This window comes from Desmodus rotundus, chromosome 3 (genome assembly GCF_022682495.2).
Source record: "Desmodus rotundus isolate HL8 chromosome 3, HLdesRot8A.1, whole genome shotgun sequence".
Taxonomy (NCBI): domain Eukaryota; kingdom Metazoa; phylum Chordata; class Mammalia; order Chiroptera; family Phyllostomidae; genus Desmodus; species Desmodus rotundus.
In genome coordinates this window covers 45,250,948-45,261,738 of record NC_071389.1, presented here as the reverse complement: position 1 = coordinate 45,261,738, position 10,791 = coordinate 45,250,948, and the positions used below count along the sequence as shown (strand labels likewise).

The 10,791-nt window shown below is 36.5% G+C and overlaps 1 protein-coding gene across 6 annotated transcripts in view; it reads right to left on the bottom strand.

Moving 5' to 3' along the window:
* The window catches only part of RAVER2 (ribonucleoprotein, PTB binding 2), an 84,743-nt gene that overhangs the window by 38,979 nt on the left and 34,973 nt on the right, over positions 1-10,791 (bottom strand). For all 6 annotated transcript variants that reach the window (XM_053921363.2, XM_053921364.2, XM_053921362.2 and 3 more), the window contains exons 3-5: positions 9,499-9,968; positions 6,407-6,598; positions 351-477 (exon numbers count right to left, since the gene is read on the bottom strand). In XM_053921363.2, coding sequence (XP_053777338.1) covers positions 351-477; positions 6,407-6,598; positions 9,499-9,968 — 789 coding nt within the window. The remainder of the gene's footprint in view (positions 1-350; positions 478-6,406; positions 6,599-9,498; positions 9,969-10,791) is intronic.

Below are 10,791 nucleotides of genomic sequence, written 5' to 3'. Positions count from 1 at the left end.
GTAATTCTGCTAAAAATATTACACAGAAGAGTATCATACCCATTGTTGATATAGTTCTTAACAATGTAGTATGTTAATTATTATCTGGCCTATAAATTCTTGTCAACTGGGAGCTAAACTGAAGATTTAATATTTAACATTTGTTAGTAGTAGAAAATATTTACATAAGCAGAATGTATCCACCAAAAAGAGCTAAGACATATTATCAACTCAGGTCATTAATTTAAATTCACTGAAAAGTCCTAGAAATTTAGTGTTTTGGGGCTAATTTAAATGCGTTTCTTTTCATGTAAAACAGCACAGTGCACTTCGTGCCAACATTCTATATCTAACCAGTGCGGCGTGCCTACCTGGCTTCACAGCTCGCCCGCAGCGCCGGGGCTGTAGAAGAACTTGGAGCATGGCGGGGTTGTTCAGACTCTTCAGAATCTGTGCAGGGTTTGGCTCTGGGAGTAAGCCCTTTTGACTGCTGTGCATCTTTAGTGAATACAGAAACAGGACACATTGGGACAAGGATAAGTACATAAGATGAAATTTTAAAGGCTTTCTTCCAGAAATTCTCATCCATCTGATAAGATCTATTTTATGATAAACACAGTTTGCTTTGTATTATATTGTACATTTGTTGTATGCGTTCGACCACAGTTCCTAATTATGTTAAGATATTCTACTGTACAGCATATGCTAAAATCCTCACAGAATGTCTCGGTTAAGTACAAATTGGCTTGAGGAAGACTAACAATTTAGTAAGATAAATCTCTCTGTACAAGCAGAAAGACGCCAAGGAGCTCTGAATTTATTAAACAGGAAGACCACGTGTTGACACAACACGAGTACTTGTTACCACAGACAGCCTTACTATAATGCTGCTTAAAGCACAATAATGGGAGTTCCTTGCGTCACAAAGTTTTCTTACCATAAAGGTCTGTATTTCATTACTTAATCTCCTGATAAGAAAAAATGATGGACTGGCCTTACATATATGTAATTGGGTAGTCTCCTAAAACTATGAAATTGTTCTAGGTTTTAAAAGCCAGCCTGTTAGATGAGGATATTAGTAGCAGGTTATAAAAGGAAAACTATAAGCTGCTCTCCATGAGAAAAATGGGGAACTGACGATGATATCTGGAACCCCTCTACAAACCTGTAAAAAGATAACAGATTTTTATTGGTAACATAAAGCAACGACAAGTAGTGACAAAGAATAATCAAATAGAAATACTGGGTATTAAAAAATTAATAGAGAAAAAAATAGCAGCTCTCCCTCACTATATACTTGGCATTAATCTAAGCATTTTACATGGATTGTATCACTCAATCCTCCAAAACAACTCTACAGGATTGGCATCACAAACCCCATCACACAGATGAGGAAACCAAAGAAACTCATGAAGTATTACTCTTAACCTCTATCCTGTTCTGTAACAGGTTAATTAGTTAAAATGAATACATGGGACTGAAAAACAAAATAGTGACCTGAAAGATCAGTTCAAAGAAAGCTCCCAGAAGACATCAACAAAGGATAAAAAAGGGAAAACGCACACAGGTAAGACAAACCATGGAAATGGAAAGTACAAACATAAACAAAAGAGAAAACAAGGCAATGAAGAGGGCAGAGGTACCAACCGATATGAAATCGGCATCCCTAAAGGAGAAACCAAAAAAGGAAATCTTTGAAGATACAATAGCTGAGAATTTCCCATCATTTAAAAAAAAAAATTAAAGACCACAGAATGAAAGGGTTTATAGTGTTCCAAATATGAGCTGTAAGGAGAAGACACACTTAGTTACACTTATGATGTGAAATTTAAGAACAAAGCCAGAACAAAAATGCTAAAAGCTTCCAGTGAGAACATTGTATCAAAAGGCACAGGAAGCAGATTAGTATCACCTTCCCTCTCAAAGCATCAGCACTGGATTCAAGAAGGCAATGAATTCGTATTTTCAAAGTGTCTCAGGAAAAGAAATCTGAATCCAGATTTTTTTATATCCAGCTAAACTATTACTTCAATACATGAAAGAAATCAAGATATTCCTGATACAAAAAGTTTTATCACAGGAATACCCTCTCTAAAAAGGAGAACCAAGAACAGCGAATGCAAGACGACACTGTATGACGCATGGAAGTTAAGGTATGCAAACAGCAGCAGTAATTTCAGTCTCGCACACAAAAGCCAGGGCCATCAAAAACCAAAAAAACAAATGTGTGGAGCAACGACTGACCGAATAAGGAGAGAGAAAAATCAACAACCATACAAAACAACGTCTAATACATTCCTCTCAGACACCGAAAGATTAAACAGACAAAAATACGAGATGGAAGATCTGAATAAGCTCAAACTAACATTTACACACACACGTATGTGTACGTGGAGCTTTATAACCCACAACACAAAGTACAGGTTGTTCTGAGGCCTACCCAGCACGTTCACAGAAATCCATCCCGCACCCATCCACAGAAGAGGCCACAATATCCCCATCCTACAAATCAACATTAAAACTACATTTTCTACATTCCCTGATCACAATGCAATGAAGTCAGAAATCTGTATCAGAAGAACAGCTTTTACAAATTCCGAAGTGGCTATAAACTGAAAAACAACAGCAAAATAAACAACAACAACAACTAATTAGCTTTTAGTTTAAAAGGAAATCATAAAAACTTGAGGCATTAATAATCTAAAATTTATGGTACATAGGTACAGCATTAGTTAAAAGGAAATTTGCTTTAAATTCATTCATCAGAAATCATCTAGACTGAAAACAAAGGCACTAAGCGTTGATATCAATAAAAACGGAGGGGAAAGAGTAAACCAAACAAGAAACAAAAGCATTATAAAGATAAGGGCAGAGATATGCAAAAGATGGAAACAATTAACAGACAAGGACTGTTTCTTTGAAAAGACAAAATAGAGAAATAGAGAAATCTCTTACAAGACTTATCAAAGAGGAAAAAAATGCAAGTAAATAAAATACACAATGAAAACAAGAATGGACAGACAAGATCTGAAAATTGTAAAATGTTATAACTATGTGCCAATAAGTTTGAAAACTTAAACAAAATGGATAAATGTGTAGAACAGAATCAAACACCGAATATGGCACAGAAAAAAAAATACTAAAATATCTAAATATCCATAGAAGAAAGTTAAGTGGTGATTAATAAATACCCTCTGGAAGAGTCTCAAAGAGTAGGTCGACATGGTCTCATAGACGATGAGACTTCTTAAACTTCCAAAGAATTGACAACTGTATTTTATAAAAGTTTATCCATAAATAAAAAGAAAACAGGAAAGATAAGCAATATTCAAATCATTAAATGAGATCGGTGTTCTATTGATTTCAAAATTAAGAATGGTACAAAAGACCTGGCTGGTGTAGCTCAGTGGATTGATCGCCGGTTCAATTCCGTCAGGGCACATGCCTGGGTTGCAGGCTGGGTCCCCAGTGGGGGGCGCACGAGAGGCAACCAAACATTGATCTTTCTCTCCCTCTCTTTCTCCTTCCCTTCCCCTCTCTCTAAAAATAAGTAAATAAAATCTTAAAAAAAAAAAGAATGGTACAAAAAATTCTAAGCATTTTTCACTTAGGAACACATTTGCACATATACCAAATAAAATACTGTTTAATCAATGTATTGAAAAAAATCACTATCAATTAGGGTTTATAACACAAGGATGGTTTAACATTAGAAAATCTATCAATGTAATTCAGCACATTAATAAATTTAGGGAGAAATCACATGGTTATCCCCATAGTTGTTGAACTACTCTGATAAAGTTTAGTAACTATCCATAATTTTTAAATCTCAGGAAACTTGATAAAGGATATGTACCAAGAATCTATATAAAATATCAATGTAATACATTACTTTTGAGACTGAAACTATTTAAGATTTCTCACTATCACTGATATCAAGTCATGAAGGGCCTTGGAGGCCATGCTAAGGAATCTGAACATACGCACTAAAGAAGGTGAAGCAAAAGGAGGACCAGATCCGATCTGAGGAGGAGAGAGATCACTCTGGCTCTGTGGGGGGTGGATCGAAGGGGCAGACTAATGACATGGTGATCAGGCGGGGGTTATTCTAATCATCAAGGTGAGAAAAGGTGAGATCCTCAGTAAAGTAACAAAGATGCTAACAAGCTTCACGGCTTTAAGAGACATGAGGAGGTGCAACTGGGAGGATTTGCTAATATTTTTGACATGTATATTTGGGCAGTGGGTGAGGGAGACCAATCATGGTTAACTAAGTTTTTGGTTCAGGTAGGTTTAGTTTGGATGAATTGATGATATATTTAGATATCACAAAACATAGAAAAAAGAAAGTCCAGAGAAAAATAGGTGTTTTTTTTTGGGGGGGGGGGAGGTGGAATTAAACTATTTATATAACATAAAGATGGGATGTCTAATAATCATCTGGAAATACAGATTTAGTGCTTAGAGTACTTTGTTTCAAAAATGTATGCTTGAAAGTAATCACAGACAGGCAACAACTAAAGCCACTGGAGTATTTAAGATGAAAAAAAGTGAGGTCAAATACAGAAATCTACTGACACCAGTAGAAAAAGACAGAAAGTCAGAGAAAGGGGGTGTAGCAGAATTCAAGGTAACAGAGGGTTGTAAGTATTACGAAGAGGCCAAGCAATGACGACTGAAAAGTACCTATGTGACCTGAATTTCTTTTTATTATATATATTTTTAGACAGAGGGGAAGAGAGAGAACACCAATGTGTGGTTACCTCTCATGCACCCTCTACTGGGAATCTGGCCTGCAACCCAGGGATGTGCCCTAACTGGGAATTGAACCGGTGACCCTTTGGTTTGCAGGCCAGCACTCAATCCACTGAGCCACACCAGCCAGGATACGACCTGAATGTTAAGAAAGCCCTACTGATCTTCATGAGAACAGATTCACTGGAATAGTGGAGGCAGCAATAACACTACATTAGGCTGAGAGGGAAATGGGAGATGAAGAAATGGTGAAAATGAGTGGGATCTAATTGTTCCAGGAGCTCCAATTGTGAAGCTCCAATATAAAGGCCAGTATGTAGAGAAAATTTTTTAAGGAAAAGACTTGAGAATATTTATAAGCAAATGGGATGGGGCTAGTGGAGCAACAAGTGGAAATAAGTAGAGAAATGAAGATCCAGACCCTTGAAGACGGGTGGGGGAACAGGGTTGGGAGCCCCTGCTTTGGCAGGAAAAAGCACAGCTCTCCCTCCAAGAGAGCAGGGATCTTTGTCTGTTTTGCTGACTGATGATCCTAAACATACCTAATAGTGCCCAGCACATAGTAAGTATCCAATAAGTAACTGTGGAATGAATGCTATTGAAAAAGAAAAAGAAGTAAAAAACGGGGGCACATTTGCTATGGCAGTATGAGAAAAGGCGAATGAATAAGGCCAGCACATGACCTTTACATTTCTATAAAGTAGGGGCCATAATCACCTGATAGAAAGAAGGGCGAAGGTAGGAATACAGTGAAGACTGAGACAGTTGCTGTAGAAAACGGAAAGGAGCGTCTGATGAGAGATGCCTTTACACACTCAGTCCACCTAGACCACTTACCACTCTTCAAGCAGACAAATTCAACTCATACCACTGCTCAGAAGGTTTTGTTCCACCTAGAATTTGACCACTCTCTCCCCTTCCTTAGAGTTACCAGAATTAGCAAGTAAAAATATTATAGGATATCCGCCCAGTTAAATCTGGGTTTCAGATAAGCAATGAACAACCTTTTAGTATAAATATGTCTCACACAAAAGCTGTAATTTACCTGGAGATCCTATCCTCCATCCCCATCAACATATTTCAAATTCATATTTCAATGTCACACTCAAATATTACCTTCGTCATGAAGTCTTCCCTGATCCCTTCCAAAGTGTATTCCTTCCTTCCTTCCATCAACAAATACTTACACTATGCTCAGTGCTAGGAGTAAAAACTGTGAAGAAGGAGAAGTCTGATCTGCATGGAACTTCCAGACGGGAGAAGCAGAGAGGGGACTAGGGGGCCAGTCACCACAGAGAAGCAGCCGCACTGTGTCATGCAGGCGAGACGAAGCACACACCTTCCACTACTCGTACGACGGATACTTAGGAACGCGTTGGACAAAAGAGGCACGTTACACTCAAAATTTAGAGCAGAACAGGAATGCAAATATTTGCTGAGTGAATGAAATTCCTTCAAAAAGTTTCCTAAGATGAATACACCTGAGGAAACACAATTTCTTCTTTTGTAACGACTCTTGGCTTGATTTGACACAGATGCCATTTATCGATTTTTTAAAAAGAAGAATATAATGAAGCAGAAAATAATGAAGGTCCAATTAATGATAATTAGGTTGGACAGATTTTTAAAATACTCAAATGTTTAATATGCTAATAAAGAACAACAAACTCACCACACGCTGAGCTGCTATCAATGCTGCTAATGTACTTCGCCCTGGTGCTCCTGGGGCACAGAAGGAAACTTGGACTTTGCTTCCCTTGATGGTCATACCATCTGCTGCTTGCTGAATCTCCTCAGCATGCTCGGCAGTGTTGTACTCAACCACTGCAAAGCCACCCACGTAACTTCCTTCATCCTGTGCAAGCTGATGTGATACATTTTATTAACAGGGAATTCTATTACTGAGTTAGAAATAGTTATTTACAGTATATATTTTTCAAATTCAAGAACAAATATATCAGAGCATGATATTGGTGAAAGTAACGTGTTCTTCATAAAAATAAATTTACTAGCCCTGGCTGGTGTGGCTCAGTGGATTGAGCACTGGCCTGCAAACCAAAGGGTTGCTGGTTCGATTCTCAGTCAGGGCACATGCCTGGGTTGCGGGCCAAGTCCCCAGTAGGGGGCGTGTGAGAGGCAACCACACATTGATGTTTCCGTATCTCTCCTTCCCTTCCCCTCTCTCTAAAAATAAATAAATAAATAAAATCTTTTAAAAAAATAAAATAAAATAAAAACAATAAAAATAAACTTACTAATTGCTTAGCTACAATCCTTTCTAAAAGGCAGGATGACAAACAAGATCCTGTCATTTCTTTTGAATTCTTTGATTTTCTAATTTATTGTAAAAGTTAAAGCCCTAATTATAATATTCCCTAAATATTAAAAATGTATATAATTGATCATTTGTAGGATAATAGGAGGACAAAATAATGAAAACCTTCTTTAAAGTAAGTCCACCAGATACATGAACAATGAGACACACTGAAACAATTACCTGACCACATGTCAACGTAAAATAAACTCTGTGCCATCAAGAGGAGAAGGGTAGGAGGAACCACATTCAACTTCGATTTCAACTATTTTAGGCATATCCCAGGAATTTGGTCAAGTATACCAAGGTAAACCTCACTTGGAAAATCTATGCCCCAGTTTTATTAAACTATCATATGCAAGATACAGTCTTTATTTCTGAATGCGCCTTAAATAAACTCCTGAAGTGTAGAACTCTATTTCCAGTCACCCACCTGTGAAAGTGTAAAGGAAGATACTAAAGTCCTGGATCTGTAAAGACTGGTACAAAGAGCAAAAATAAGAGTAAAATAAGACACTAAAAAGTTTCTAAGTTCTGTATTTGTCTTAATTAATTTAAACACACTCACACTAGAACGTTATAAATGAGATAAAATTCAGCTTGGTATATCTTTGAGAAGACACACAATCAACTCTTCAATTTGGATTTGGCACCTTACAAGTTAATATTACAATTAAATAATTTCTAGTTTCTTTTCTCTTATTTTTGAAGCTTAACTTCTATTCTCTTGTATAGTAGACCAAATTTTGATTTTTCCTTCATTTTCTTCCTTCCTTTTAACACTGTCGTCATATGTCTTTTTTCTCCATAAAACTTCTTCCCAATCACATGGGAGAAAGGGAAGATATGTACCTCATCCAAATGTTTCTCCTACAACCCCATTCCTTCATAATCCAAACCAGATCTTAAAATCAGATTTGGAAAAGCCATTCTTAGTCTCTCTGGTCTCTTCTGATTACAAGGTAAGAGACTGTGTCTTCAATACAGTCTGTGTCAACCTAGCAAGCAAAAGAGCCTGGATTTAACGGATGTATGGATAAAGGCATCATAAAGTTGTTTTCATCAATCTTATAAAAACTTTAAAAACATTTTTGATTATTCCTGGTTCATTATGGTAACCTTCATGCCTATATAACTTATAATACTATTTGAAGCCTTTCCAAAGACCAAAAGCAATCTAAGTGCACAGCACAGGCAGGTGTAGAGAGGAGTATTTTAGTTCAACGTGAGAGCCATTCAGATACACCAATGGTCTGCGCTGGGATCCGGGTAACATCCCATGATTTTGACATACTTTAACCAAAGCTAAGTGGTCATGCACAAACACTGTAAGCAACATTTTCTTCGAGATGACACCCTTCGACTCTGAGATTCATAATTCAAATAAAACTTGTGCTAAATGGCTTTTCTCCTCTCATTTGTTTCAAAGGCTTTAACTGAACCTACAAAGAATTATGTATGGCCACAGAATGTTACTATACAATTTTTAGTATCAAGAATGGTGAATCAATAAGATAATCAACTTTTAATGACTGTCAGAGATTTGATAAAAAATTTGCCAAAAAATTTTATAAAGCTCTTGGATGCTTATTATATGGGGATTTGAGGGATGGAAATTTAAGAAAAGTAAGATGGTAGCAGTAATCATATGTGTGTGTGTGTGTATGTATTTATGTATCTATATGATTATGTATCTGACTCCAAATACCCTACCTACAACTGTAGAGACTCAACAAATGTCTGATTAAAGAAAAAAGAATGGTCAGGGGAGGTAAGAAAAGAAGGGAAGAGGGAAAGTTCATCAGTTAATATCTTTTATCTGTAAGGAAGAAAGTTATGTATAGTATGCACTTTTGTCTAATTAGTTGAATATATTTAATTTTACTATAAGAAGAAGCTTGAAAATTTCTACCAGGATTGTCAGTTTTCAGAATCTTTTCTAAATGTCTCCCTTACCATGACCCCATTAAGACAAAACTGTATGTTCTCTTTAAAACTCATTATACTTTTCTATTTTCTATTATTATCACTTTTCACACAGGATTTACAATCATTAGATTGCTTGTCAGTCTCTTCTACAAAACTGTACGGTGCTGAGATGATCTTTCTATTATCTGTATTTCTGACATTTAGCAATTTAGTGTCTGGCCCAGAGAAGGTGACAAATAAAGAGTAGATCAATGGACGAACGCTGAAATGAATGGATGAAATGAGGTGTGTAAGTGATGGACTTGCTTAGACATACTTAACTATGTGACAGTAGAGTTTGGCCCATCAACAAAAGGAACTGATTTAAAATTTATCATGACATTAAAGTCTTCATCATAAAACAGAATTAGATTATCCATTGCGATATTCACATTGGTGTAACAAGTTTGTGACTGCATGTAGAATAGATACATATGCAGATATTTTAAAATATTTCTAATGATATCTTAAAGAATACACACCTGGCAAAACACAGGTTTATGGATAGTGGAAAATACTTGCAACAGCTCCTCTGAATCCCTGTAGTCAGTAGGGAGCTTATCTACACAAAGGCACTTAGAATGAATGAGCTCTGCAGTTAATAGGTTAACATCCATCCACTGTGCAAACAGAGCTGATGCTCCCAACTGTTTGCCCAATAGCTCCAATCTAGCCTTTGCCGCGAAGTCCTTTTTCATGTATTCTACAAATCCATAGCCTTTGGAATGGCCAGTAATTTCACTGTAGACCAGAAAACATCTCTCGATATTTCCGTAAGCACGAACAAGTTCTTCAAACTCTTCTAATGTAAAAGAAGCGGGCAAGTTAGTAATACACAGCAAAGCATCTGTTGGCTGGAGCTGGACTATTAAGTCTTTTCCTCGAAAAGAATATTGATGAAACATCTGAATTGCACTCTGGGCTTGTTCCCCATTCAATAAGGTAACGAAAGCTGGAAGATAAAATAAAGAGTTTTCTAAGCTTGTGCTTTCAAACTTTTTTGACTGTGACTCACAGAAACACATTTGATGTCTACACTCATTACACACACATATATACGTTTCTGAAACAAAAGTATGAGGAAGTAATACTCCTACTACATGTAAAGCGTTCAGGTATTTTCTATTCAATTTCACTGTGTTTTTTAATGTGACACCCCCACTAAACTTATATCACGACCAGTAACTGAAATTTAACATACAGAAATTATATTAGGAGTTCCACTGCAAGATACTGAAATATTCTGGGGGGGGTTGTTGTTTTTTCTTTTTTAATTTTATAGGCCCTGGCCGGGTAGCTCAGTCGTTTAGCATGTCATCCTCACAGCCGAAGTTGCAGGTTTGATCTCTGGTCAGGCAGGGCACATACAAGTAGCAACCAATGGATGTATAAATAAGTGAAACAATAAACCAACGTCTTTTTCTGTCTATTTCTCCCCCCCTCCATTGTCTCTAAAAAAAAATCAATAAAATTAAAAAAAATTTTTTTAAATTATCTTTTCAAAGTACATGCAGATTTTATTCTTTTTTCCCCCAGAAAGTTGTGATGCAAAATTCTATGAAGCCATAAAACCTTTCTTTCTTTTCATGGAGTTCTACAAGACCCTATTAGATAACAAGGACCTAAAAGGCATAGCAAAAAAGGCACCAAAATGCCCAGAGGAAGCCAGTTCTTACTCTAAGTCATGTACATTTCCTTAAAATGAGATTAATTAGGTTGAAACAACACAAAATTTGGTATACTTTTTGGGTTTTGTTTTATTGTGTTTTAATCCT